General features: G+C 40.0%; 1 protein-coding gene across 7 annotated transcripts in view; it reads right to left on the bottom strand.

Annotated features, from left to right (window-relative positions):
• diaph2 (diaphanous-related formin 2) overlaps positions 1-13,881 on the bottom strand; it is a 728,830-nt gene that overhangs the window by 542,041 nt on the left and 172,908 nt on the right. For all 7 annotated transcript variants that reach the window (XM_041797008.1, XM_041797014.1, XM_041797011.1 and 4 more), the window contains one exon: positions 7,879-8,018. In XM_041797008.1, the coding sequence (XP_041652942.1) occupies positions 7,879-8,018 (140 nt within the window). The remainder of the gene's footprint in view (positions 1-7,878; positions 8,019-13,881) is intronic.

Genomic DNA, 13,881 nt, shown 5'->3' with positions numbered 1-13,881 from the left:
GCACAGCTAAGACATCATGAACATCATCAGGATGCAGGCAAGACACAGACATCAGTACCATAAAATGATAGGAACCCAGGCAATGCAGGAACCCAGCTACACAGGCTGAGACCGAGAGGACCAAAATTAAAGATATAAGAAATTAAAAGAGAAACAGTAAAATGTAAACCTAATGAACCTCATGACTGTGATTTTAGGCCCATATCATATTGTAGGTCTAAATCAGTGAGGAATGGCTATGCCTCAAAGAAGCACAGAGGGATCAAGAAACAGGAACTTCAGGAGGCCTAAAGACAAAATGACGAGGATGTTGAAGCAGGAATCTGAACCCTCTGGGAAGATGATCACACCTTGCCCTTCTGTAATGAGGCATCTGTAAAAGTCAGCAAAATGAGACCTCAGAACTTGAAGGGGCCAAGCAATGCTTCCTTCCCTGACAGAGGAGAAGAGCCTAGCAGACATAACCAGGCTTCCCTCCGACGAAGTAGAACTATGCAAAAGGTTCAGCAAGACCTCGGAGACTCTAAAATCTGCCTCACAGCACAGCAGCAGGGCTTCCAGAGGTTCAACAGAAGGCTCCACTTCCAGTTCGGGACGGAGCAGTCCAAGCTTGCCAACAGGAGGAGGCCCTGCTGCACATCGTCAAAGCTCAGCTCCTTCTGAACACAGAGGACATGAACGATTCAGACGGCAGGAGAGTCTCCTGTGTGCAGGACAGCATCTGACCAGTTATACACTGGCGTAGATGATACCTGGATTTAAGTATTCCAGGAGAGCCCTGCCATAAAACGATGAAAATAAAACTGACCAAAAAAAAAAAAAAACAAAAAAGATTATTATCTTTGGTTTATATTTGAAAAAATGTATATGTGTGACTCTGTGTGTTAACACAGATTAGCTTAAGCAGACTACTTTGTCCAGAAAAACAACAAAAAGACAAGAAAAACATAGCTTATTCACAATCTGCTAAAACAGACTACAGTTTCCCCAATGCTAGAGGTCACAGCAACCTCTCTGATTGGTGGGATCTCAGGTATCCTGTGTGACTTCTTTGTTTCCCTTATATTTCCTTAAACTGGCATAAAAGGTCTATTTCTCTTTAAAAATGATAGAAATTTCCAGCTTCCAGCTTATAAGCCCTGGGCATTCATCAAGAACACAGATGTGCACATTTTAGCAGTTTGATGTGTCACGAGTCCCTAAGAAATTTAAGAAATTTATCAATATATCAAAGTTGGAAGCTTATACAGTCGCTAGAAAAAGTATGTGAACCCTTTAAGATTTCTTGGATTCCTGCATCAATTGGTCATCAGATGTGTTCTGATCTTCATCTAATTCACAACAACAGACAAACACAGTCTGCTTAAACTAATACTGCACAAAAAATGATATGTTTTCATGTTTTTATTGAACAAACCATGTAAACATTCACAGTGCAGGGTGGAAAAAGTGTGTGAACCCATAGGCTAATAACTGGTTGACCCTCCTTTGGCAGCAATAACCTCAACCAAACGTTTCCTGTAGTTGCAGATCAGACCTGCACAATGGTAAGGAGGAATTTTGGACCATTCCTATTTACAAAACTGTTTCAGCTCAGCAATATTATTTGGATGTCTGGTGTGAATCGCTCTCTTGAGGTCTTGCCACAACATCTCAATTGAGTTGAGGTCAGGACTCTGACTGGGCCACTCCAGAAGGCGTATTTTCTTCTGTTGAAGCCATTCTGTTGTTGATTTACTTCTATGCTTTGGGTCGTTGTCCTGTTGCATCACCCATCCTCTGTTGAGCTTCAGCTGGTGAACAGATGGTCTTAATTAAGTTTTCCTGTAAAATGTCTCGATAAAATTGGGAATTCATTTTTCCATCAATGACAGCAATCCGTCCAGGCCCTGAGGCAGCAAAGCAGCCCCAAACCATGATGGCCCCTCCACCATATTTCACAGTTGGGATGAGGTTTTGATGTCAGTGTGCTGTGCCTTTTTTTCTCCACACATAGCATTGTGTGTTCCTTCCAAACAACTCAATTTTGGTTTCATCTATGGACAGAATATTTTGCCAGTAGTGCTGTGGAACATCCATGTGCTCTTTTGTAAACTTCAAATGTGCAGCAATGTTTTTTTGGGACAGCAGTGGCTTCCTCTGTGGTGTCCTCCCATGAATGCTATTCTTGTTTAATGTTTTACTTATTGTAGATTTGTCAACACAAACGTTGGCATGTGCCAGAGACTTCTGTAAGTCTTGACACTCTAGGATTCTTCTTCACCTCATTGAGCATTCTGTGCTGTGTTCTTGCAGCCATCTTTACAATACAACCACGCCTAGGGGGAGTAGCAACAGTGCTGAACCTTCTCCATTTGTAGACAGTCTGTCTTACCGTGGCCACATGAACATCGAGGCTTTTAGAGATACTTTTGTAACCCTTTCCAGCTTCATGCAAGTTAACAATTTTTGATTGTAGGTCTTCTGAGAGCTCTTTTATGCCAGGCATGGTTCACATCAGGCAATGCTTCTTGAGAAGAGCAAACTCAAAACTGTTGTGTTTTTTATAGGGCAGGGCAGCTTTAACCAACATCAAATCTCATCACATTGATTGGACTCCAGGTTGGCTGACTCCTGGCTCCAATTAGCTCTTGGAGAAGTCATTAGCCTAGGGGTTCACATACTTTTTCCACCCTGCACTCTGTTGTTTACATGTTTTGTTCAATAAAAACATGTTTTGTTCAATAAAAACATGAAAGCATATCATTTTTTGTGCAGTATTAGTTTAAGCAGACTGTGTTTGTCTATTGTTGTGAATGAGATGAAGATCGGCCACATCTGATGAGCAACTGATGCAGAACTCCAAGAAATTTCAAAGGGTTCACATACTTTTTCTAGCGACTGTATATACATTTGTGCTGTATACACTGTATATAAATTGTATGTATGCATACAAGAGTAGGCAGTGTGTTTATGCAGATATCAGTACGTAATATGTATGTAATGCAAAGTGAGTCACATTTGCAAGCCATGCGACAAGGTTCTCACTGACTTCATTGTACATTTCTGGCAGTAGTTCTCTTGCAAAATAATTGCAACTCACTCGTTTTGAGCAACCTTTATAACCGTCCCGCTCCACAGTTGAAACAGGGACCATGTCTTTAGCAATATGGCAGGCCACAGCTCTGGTAATGTCCCACTCAAACACTGCACTGCTTAATGATGTTTGCAGCGATGACTGTCCTGGTGCAGATGGCTGCAGAGGCTTCGAGTTCTGGGTTCTGAGTTTTGCACACTCCTCGTACTGCACTTTGTGCCACTGTTGTAAATTGTGGCAGAGACTCTTTATGCTCGAACCTTTTATTGCAACATATTTTCAGCACTCACAAAAAATATTTCTGCTCCTCATCTGAAACTTTAGACCCAAAGACAAGTTGGTGGCTGCATGGAAGAAATGTAGAGTGTAATTTTAACTATATCGATAAAATAGATAATGTTTTACACTACATCTTGTTTGAAAATATATCTATATGTTTGAAAAACTTGATATATGATGCCTAGCCTTAGTGGCATGAATTGATTGATCAGATTGATAAGGAGTATCAATAAAGGTTCCCTTCCATCACCAGTTAAAAATGGAACAGGCAACCTTCTCCATATCGCTTCATCTCATGATGTCCATAATGCTTAACAGGTAGCTTCTAAAGGCCTAAAAATACTTCTCTGTTTATTTCATACTGGTATAAATGTATTGGTATATGAGCCACGTCCACATATTTGATGAAAAAGATGTTAAGACTCCCTCTTACACAAAGAATTGTATGGTTGATGCAGCTCTAATATAGCTAGAAGCATACAAAATAAATAAAAGCTCCTAAAAGGCCCTGCAGGCAGCTCCCTTTTTCTGTATTCTGAGTGAACATAAAAAAGCATTCCACTTATCCAATGACCATTTAATATGCACCATTCATTGATTCACATTAAGAAACATCTCCTCAACAGCGGGCTGGTAAATAATTTAAAGGATCCGCTGTCACTAAGGGTTCTGTTGCACTAGGGGGACCAAATTAAAACTGAAGACCCCATTTACAAAAGAGCAGGCAGAGAATTTTGGTAACGAGAAGAGACAGAGTTACAAAATCACAGAGGCCTCGGAATAAAAGACTCAAGAGCCGATCAATGATCATGAGGGCAGAGCTAAAAATATCAAAAAAATTAAAGATGAGATATAGAAATGTAATTATGAAGATTTAAGGAGAAAAAAGACAGACACTCGTCATTTTTATTTTGGTAAACTGGAGGAAGGATAAACACATGACATTGAACCCTGTGCTTATTAAGGCCCATGAATGGCTGGCTTTCTGATGTGGAAAACTAGACTGCCTATCTATTAAGGCTTAATAGACAGAGGGTCTGGAACAACTCCCAGTGACTGCAAGCTCGTTTGGCCGGGCACATTTTTCTCTAGGCTTGTTTAAAAGTTGACGCTGTGAGTCCTTCTTGTCCAACAGAGCTCATATATCCAAATATAGCAGGTCTGTTTACATACTGTACATCCAATTAAAGAAACAGACTTCCAGATTTATATAAATATATGAGAGGCCATCCCTAAAAAGTTCACACGTAGTCCCTTCAAAAATGGAAATACATAGACAAGAGAATGTGAGAATTTTCAAGGGTTACACTACAAACACTACATTTTAATCATCTTTAAAACCTTTAGCTGGCTTTAAATCCAGCTAAATGGTTGACTTTAAGATCCTATCTTAAATCGCCAGCAGGGGCAATTTTGGGCCTGCAGAAAGAATACTACACAGGGCCCCCCTTAACTGGCTAGCCAAGCAACAAATGCTATGTAATATTTAAAAAATCTCTATGCATTTTAATGTATTTTTGAACCATGATTTCACTATTTATGCACAATATTTTTACTATGGTAAACTGAATTTACTTCCATTATTTCGCATTATTTTCAATCAGTTCAGGCCCACAATCTCTGTCGAAAGCTCTGTTTGAACTGTAGCACAACCGCCAACCACTAGTAGCCACTGTTGCTGTTCCTAATGATTGCTGCCTTGCTGCTAAGACCTCCTTTAATCGATGTAAACAACCGCTAATGGATAGCACTGATAGCATCTCATAGGAACAGAGTGGCTAGGCACAATTTGATCTGGAAAACAGGGATACAGTTGTCCAGAGGCTGTCAGGTTATACTCTCATGACAAAAGCATTGAGTGATGATATTTTGCACAGGAATATAGATGTTAATCTGCAATAAGGACTGATATCCAGCAATGCTAGCACTGATAACAATAGTGGCATTCTGCAAACCAATTTCACTCCTTAATGGGAAGTTGGTTCACAGAACGTATTTATTTTACTTAAGACCCTTTGCCTGTCACCTGGTCTCCAAGGCACCCGGCCGTCATGCTTATCCCTGCAGTCGGTGGGCCCACAGAGTGGCTGGGCTCGACCTTAGAGGTCAGATGAGGAGCTCAACATCCAGAGGATCTCAGAGTAGAGATGCTGCTCGGTTCGGGAATCTGATCAGATGCTGCTCGGTTCAGAAATCTGATCAGGATGCCTCCTAGTTGCCTCCCTGTGGAGGTCTTCCATGCACGTCCAACTGGGAGGAGACCCCAGGGTACACCAAGAACTTGCTGGAGGGATTATATATACCATCTGGCCTTGGAGCGCCTCAGGGGGGATGTCTGGGTTGGCTGACTTTGCCTGCTGCAACAACGGCTAACCCGGATAGGTGGGAGAAGATGGATGCATGGATGGATAGTTTGCTAAAAGTAACTATGTTTTGTGTTTAATCAGATGGGAAATAATAGTCTAGGGGACATCACTAGTTCACATCACTTTATCACTGTATCAGACTCCAGTGTAAAGTGGTCAAGGTCCTGGTCCACATGCTGACTGACCAGCATATGCCAATTGCAACAAACACATCACTACAGCTCAAACATTCCAGTTGGGTGGTTAATTGATCGATGGCCTTCCATCCAGCCAAGATCACCTTGATTGGAGAGGCATGCACACATGGAGTGGCAGACAAAGTGGGAAACATCGGGAGAGGAAGAAAGACACAGTCGGAGACAGAGAAGAGCAACACTGGGCAATCCAGGCAGAAAGAGGCAAACAAAGTGACACAGAATGTAATTTTCTCAATATTTTACAGCAGTAAAGCTTTAAAAACACTACATCTGCAACTCGACACAAAGATGAAGGCCGTATGAATTGAAGTGGTGCTTATGAGTGTTTGCTCTGCCCTCCATCACATGATTAACTCCCGTGGCCAGTTTAACCAACTGTTCGGCAAATATGTTGTATTAAGTCCCTTTATCGTCTCATTACAAAGGTTAACAGTAGCATTCGTGTCTGTTACAGACAGACAGAAAGCAGAGAGAGAAAAGGCAATGTCTTCTGGTCAGTAAGCCCTGACCAAAAGACATTTTTCACGTCACCTTGGTGAAGAAATGCTGCATGCTGCCAGGTCTACACTTGTAAATTACACAGCGTAGGTTAGATCAAGTGGTCCTATTAATAATTCTCCTGGGGTATTGTTGCAACAACCGACCTCAATGAAAAGAGGAAAAATGTCACATCTTAACTGTGAAACCAAAGATCTTTGAATTATAAACAAATGAGACACATCATATTATCCAGGCATAACATTTTAGGTAATCAGCGCATATGTCCTTAGTTTTGGAGCCTCGGTGAATAAACTAACATTACAACATAAGTTATTCTTGTTGATATGTAAGATATATGCCTCCTCAGAAATTGTGTAGCTCAGGACAATGATTTACTTTGCTCCATGAGAATATTTTTTTGTTGATTCTGTCTTCTGACATTTTGATAATTGATTCCAATATTAGATCATTCCACATTTCCACGTAAAGAACCTGGTACCCAAGCTATGACTCCCTTAATTGCTGGTACAGGTGCGGATCTAGAAAGCCTTATACAGCTCTGTTCTGTACAGTATCTACATTTTTATACTCTTGCAAACCCCACACTCATGCAGCATAATTCAATATTGGAGAAACACAAGCATCATAAGTTAATAACAGATCCCAGAGCTCTCTCAGCAGCCCCACAGGTCATAAATTCATCAGGACAGAAATCCAAGTATTCATACGCCCCAATATATTCCAACTCAACTGAACCGAAAGTAATACAGCTTGTGCTTTTTATAATACTTTTCTTTTAAAATGCATCTTTTGTGTTACTGTGGTTTATTTCCAGTCTCTACTTGTTCCATCAAGACCTAACTATGTCTAATGCACTATTCGCACAGGATTAGTATGGCCTAGAGACCTCTGGTAATTTGAAATAATCCCATGGGATGTCTGTGTTTTAACCCCATGTAAATCACAAATAACACCATGTCTGTAATTTGCAGGGTAAAAATCAGGGAAAATCAGCGATCATGTTTCAGTGCACACAGGGGTCAGCAGGTAATTCTAATCCCATGCAAGTCAGAGTTTTTACACATATAGGCTATAAACATGTTATTATTTATTTAAACTCTGTCCAAATATGCGTGCCCTGGAAAGTCAAAGCATGCTGCTTGACTAACCAGGGGAGCATCTTTCAAGCAGAGCCTTCTCAACAAGTAAAACTCTGTATCTATTTTGTAAAAAAAATGTTTAACGTACAATCTGAACTATACTATAAGTTTTCCTCCAGAAATATCCGTAAATTTGGGTACATTGCAGACTTTCCTTTCCCGTGTGAATGTACCGCACCAAATACTGATGTCAGGGGGGTGATTCACAAATTACCAGACATCCCTCAGTAATACTTATCCTGTGCGAATAGCATAACATGCTTAAGAATTTCCCTTACAGAGGCACAGTTTTGGGTTCGTAAAAAATATGAGTGACTCACCTGACAGGGTTACTTGTGAGAGAAACTCTGAGAGACTCCAGACAGTTGAGCAGCTTTTCTTCTGTGATGCCAGAACGCAGCTCGTGGACATATTCTTGGGATGAAAGCGTGCACTCATGTTTGCTGTTTCTCAGTCCTCCCTGAAAAGGAAATATCAACAGGACAATTATTACTAAACCTGATATTTTCATCAAATAAAAAGCACTGGTAATCAATGAGAAAAATCAATCATAAGGGAGTGTTATGATAATTTTGTTGTAGTGTTGAATCGTACTTTGGTATAATGATGTCAAAGTCTATCCATGCTTATTGTGATTTAAAAGCATCTTTCTTGGTACAACATAAAATGACAAACATAAAGGGATTCAAAACACTGTGAAGACAGCTTCATGTACAGAGCATGTAATTTCTTCCCAGTAGGACTTGACTCTCACAAAAGTTGCCCAAATCTTCTGTGTTCTACATAAAGGATAAGCGAGGGTCTAGAAATGTGTCGGCCAATTTCTGCCTTGCTCAATCTGCCAATACTCTAATGATGGGCTGTACTCACAGAGAGCCAAACACCGGCTCTACACGCTATCTGCGGCTGCTCCTGCTTGAAGTAAATGGATTCTTGTGTACAATCTCCACAGAGGGCCCTTGGGACGTGTTGCTACACTGATGCTTACACAATGAGACTACCTATTGGCATCAATACACACACTTACACCACAGCGGGGGAAACACACATTTGCACAGACTCCGTATAAGAACACACTGAAGTCGTATTGAGCTGCAGCTTTATTCAAAAGTTAGAGTGACGGATCTATTGTAGGTCTGATATTGTTTCCACACAGTCGAGAAACATAAGTTAAAAAAAGGCTTTGCATGCTCACTGATGTATTTCAAAGCATTATCTTTACTCTTGCTCCAAAACAAATCTGTGTTGAATCAGTCATTTTTGACTTTTGTTATCAATGAGTTGTATTTCAGATGTACGTTGAGTCAAAGTAAAATAAGAAAACAAAAGAGAAAGCATAACATAAACAGCATCACATACGCTGGGACTAGACTGCTGGGCAAAATCCTCCACACTGTGTTCATCCCTCGACTGTTTGGTTCCCCACTAAGTGAGCTCTGCTAATAGGCAGTTTGGAAGTAATAAGCTAGCTCATTTATCTGGAGAAAAGAGAGGCCTGCTGCTCTCTTGCAATGTACAGTTAACATAAAAGAACCCGTGTTTTCTTTTTTTTTTCTTTTTTTTGTGTTGAAAAAGCAGAGGAAGTCAAATAACAGCAAGCTGCCAATAATACTGGGCTGTAGGTGTAAACAGAGCTCATTGTGTGACTGGATATCAAAACGACAAGTTTCTGGAAGTCATGCCAAAGTAAAGGTTTTCTTCAGAGCCTGAGTTTAAATTTGATCAAATTATTCAGACCATGTTTACATGACTATTTCATCAAAAACCTTGACCTTAGGTTGCTGTTTATTTAATCGACAACAGTGTTTGTGTGCCAGGAAAACAAAGTTTTCCAGACAGCAAACTTTTGAAACAGAGCCATTTTCATTGTCATATAAAGAGGAAATACTGAGTTCCTCATGAAAATGAAGACTTGCACATAAACAGAACAGTCCCAGTCAAAGCCGTGAGGGAGTCGGTGGACAACAACAACGATGAAGGACTCCCAACATTCGTTTGTCAGCCACTTTTGGATATACTGCCTCACCTCTAGGAAAGGCTTGTAATACCCTTTACTGGGGTGTTCAAAGATAGCCACAGTCCTGGTTTATGTACGTCATGAAGAAGGGGAATTGTAATGAGCTAGACTTTCAATAAATGACTCATGAATGTGTGTCTGTTTCTGGCAGCAGCACCACTGCATGTAATATGAAGCTAATGCAGTGGTTCTCAACATTTTCAGCCCGCGACCCCCAAAATAAAGGTGTCAGAGACTGGGGACCCCCACTGTACCTGAAGGTGGCTGAACACAGCCATGCACATTCAAGAAAAGTCATGTGCAGACAAGGCCGCACATTAGGGGGGAACATGGGAGAGCTTTCTGGGGCCCAGCCAAACTGGGGGCCAGCAAAATCATGTTCCTTTGTAAAGTTGTTGTGGTATTTTATATATAACCTGAATAATAACAACTCTTATCAAAGAAACAAATTTTAATTAATTTGTGTAGTAAGTATCCCTCTTAAAAATGTAAATCATTTTGTCATAAACAGAATTAAAAAATGTTAAAAATAGCTACAATGGGTTAATAATGGCAATAAATGGTGGGAAAGGTGGTAAAATTGGATTTTAAAAGTAGCAGAAATTGAATAAAAGTGGCAAAAAATAACCAAAAAAATGGCAAAAATAGGTTAAAGCTGCAAAAATGGGCATATTAAGTGATAAAAGGGGATTCAAAAGTGTCTGAAAAGGGCATTAAAGTGGTTGAAATAGGTGCAAATGTAGTGAAATGACATGAATATTGATACAAACTGGCAAAAATGGGCATATCAAATTGTGAAATGTGGCTTAAAAAGTGGTAAAAGGGGTTAATAGTGGAAAGACAGTGTCAATGTGTCAACAGAGCCAACAATAGGCAGAGAGTGGCAAGATTTGGTTTAGAAGTGAGAAAAACAGGCAGAAAAAAGTGGTGGAAAGGGTTTAAAATTGTGTTAAATGTGTTAAAATTGGCAAAATTGTTGGGAAAAATGATAAAAATTGGTTAAAATTAGGCAAAACTGGCGTAAAGTGGCAACAGTGTGATCAAAAAATGTTTTATTTAAGGCATCTGGTGACCCCCTCTCAGTGTCTCGCGACCCCCAATGGGGTCCTGACCCCAAGGTTTTGAACCCCTGAGCTAATGACAAAACTTCAGCTAAAGAAGTAGAGTTAAGTCTGGCATACACTGTGTGATTTGGAGCCGACTCTATGACAGTCGTAGCCAATTGTCAGCATCACCGTAAGTGTGAGCTGGTGGTACACTGATGGCCATAATTCCTGCTTGTTTATTTTCTTGTTATAGTGGGGAGGATTAGAAAGTCTCTGCTGTTGTCTTGATGATTTAAGTGGCTGTCTGACAGCTGTTCACAGTAAAAATACCCCAAAGTTAAGGATTCTGCTCAAAGTCCTGCTCTCACTGTCGGAAGTGTCCGGAGTTGTACGACCAAAATATCAAACACGTCAGAAACCCATCCGACCTTTAGGCGTAGATGGCCTAGTGGGTTAAGGTGAGCCCTACAGATGGGCTGGGTTCAAGTCCAGCCTGTGGCTCCTTTCCCCTATGTAAAAAGCCCAAAAAATATATCTTTAAAACAAAACAAAAAAAGAAAGAGATCCTAGGGCCTTGAGGAGGACGCTGGGGTGGAGGTGGGTTTAAGCAAAAGAGGCCAAGATAGCAACAGAGCAGATAGAAAGGAAATCTCACTGCTTAAACTGACCAATAAATTGGGAGGATGTTCACCAGGTGATCAGACTATGATGCATGTCAGGTGTGAAATTAGCATGCTTGAGTTGTGACAGACAGCAGCCATGTCTGAGTCCAGTCATCAGCATGTTTCACTCTAGTATTAGCACAGCTGGGGAACTAACCAAACATCAACCACTCATGCCATTGTAATTAACGTGCTGCACAATTAACATGTAAAACACGCTCTCTCTTCTTCAAGTTTGATGTCTGTAATAACAGCAACATGCAGCGAGTTCGCACACTATGCAAAGCGTCTCTGTCAGCCTGTGCAGGACCATAACACAAGCTGCACTAGATTGACTTAGTTCGTCTTAAGCCCAGCCCAGATTAATCTTACAAAGGCTTGAACAACTGTTTAAAGGCATTTCTGAACTCATTACACACCGCTGTAAACTCTGTAGCAGTGTAAACTCACCAGAACTGCTGCTAACGCTAAGTTAAATCAATGGTAAAGACGCTATTTCCATTAGGTTTGCAAAATATATGATATAATCAGTGTCAGCTTGATGCATCTCAGCAGGGGAGAAATGAAACTTAAAACTACAGGTGCAATTACAAAGAAGCCATCGAGCCATCATGGGCTCATTTTAGGGGGAGAAGGGGGTTGTAACACCTGAATTTGCATTTAATTGGCTTATTTCTTTTAATTTTTTAAAATAATGAGATATAAAATGTTACCATAAAGGGAAGTAAAATGCAGCGCTTTCAATTTTAGGCCATATCGCCCAGGCTGAAGTCCAGGATATAAAAATAGGGATCTGTTCTCCAAAAGTCAGATTGAATTTCACCATTTCTTTTCTTTTGAAGAATGAACCAATATTGCTTCTATTATCACTTTCTGCCACAGCTTTAGACGTTTTTATTACTGCTGCTATTGTGCAGCACAAATCAGCACTGGCAAAAAGAAGGAGTAAATCTCAAAGCAAATCTAAAACCTCAGAGTATACTTTGAGATAATCGTCTAGTTTTCAAAACTGGGGTTTGATTTTGTGAGGAATCAATTTTCTGTGCTTCTGACTTTTATCCTGCTTCTCAACTTGATCTATACAAACACTTAGGCCATTCATCTTTTTCTTAAGTACCGCCGGGTGAATGAGTGGGAGTGACTGTCTTTGCTTTTATCTGACTGAAGGTAGTTATTAGGGCCACTGGGAGCAGGAAGAATCCCTCTCATTACTATCTATGCTTTTCACTATAAGCTACAAGAGTCTTTGTTGTACATTTCTGCCTAAAACATTCTTTGCAAGCTTTTTTTTATTATTGACTATGAGCTCCTACACTCAAAATGAAATAAAAAGAGAAATGATTAAGACAGAGAAAGAAAGAAACAGATAAACCTGTGGAAAGTACAATTAGAAAGAGGAGATGGAGGAAGAGAAATCCTCCAGACACCTAACAAAACCCCAAAGGTGAAATGGTGGGACTTTGATTCAGGGAGGTTCAATGACGCTGATGGTGTAGAACTTTCTTTTTTGTGCTTTTATAAGTGCTTAAAAATTCTGTGTGTTTAAATCCCTGAGTGACAGTGCTGCAGACTCTTAAAGCAGAGCTCAAAGGAGAGGTTATGTTATTCTCAACACTAACTTTAAAGAAGTATGTACTAGCTATTTCATCCTATATATTCAATGGACTGTGACCGTGTGGCCCGGACTCCCACAGAACAGCCTTGTTTTTCTTTAGACCTTTAACTATGGAGCCAAAAGCTACATTAAATAAGCACAGAGGTCAAGCAATTAGCATTTTCAGTCACAGTATAAAAAGAGCTTTAAAGTAAGCTATGTGCTGTAAAAGTCCTTAAAGGGCTATTCATACTGATTTCTGAACAAAAGAGCCCTGAAGTATTCAATTCAATGTCAACAGGATAATCAGCATGATCCGATTATGCTTATAGAAAGCTGAGCATATTTCAGAGTGATTCTTTTAACATATGAACAGGTGTGTCAGATAGAAATGAGCAGTTAGGGCCGACTAAAGCTCATGAGAAAACTCTGATTATAGACCAGAATAGTCGCTGTGGAAAAAGCTCTTTAAATAGATAAACAACTGCCCTGATCTGGTTAGTTTGTGGATCATGTCAAGATATTCTCTCTAAAGAAGAAGTAGGACAAATGCCATTAATAAGACATCAAGACAACAAGACATTCATACTGGACCTTGTGGACCTGGCTACCTAAGAAGAGAAGAACTGGGCAGGAAACAAAGACACAACTTTACCCAGATAAAAACAGTACAAAAGAAGAAACATTGTTCATCTAATGGCATGCATGTTCTTATTGGGTATTCCAGATGTGATTTCAGATGTAAAGCATAAAAAGTATGCAGTGAAAAGAAATGATCTTCTGACCATACTGTAACCAGTAACCAGGGGTGTAGCGAGGAATTTAGGGCCCCCAGAAAGAACATAACACAGGCCCCCCATAACCAGGTAGCCAAGCAACAAATGTGTCATTTTTACAAACATCTATGCATTTTAAATGATATTTTTTACCATAATTTCTTAATTTCTAAGCAATATTTTTTAATAAGGTTAAATTAAATTTACTTGCATTATTTTGCAGTGCTG

The sequence above is a fragment of the Cheilinus undulatus genome, linkage group 10 (genome assembly GCF_018320785.1).
Source record: "Cheilinus undulatus linkage group 10, ASM1832078v1, whole genome shotgun sequence".
Taxonomy (NCBI): Eukaryota; Metazoa; Chordata; class Actinopteri; order Labriformes; family Labridae; genus Cheilinus; species Cheilinus undulatus.
Note: the sequence above shows the minus strand (reverse complement) of the source record. Positions and strands in the feature narration are given on the sequence as shown.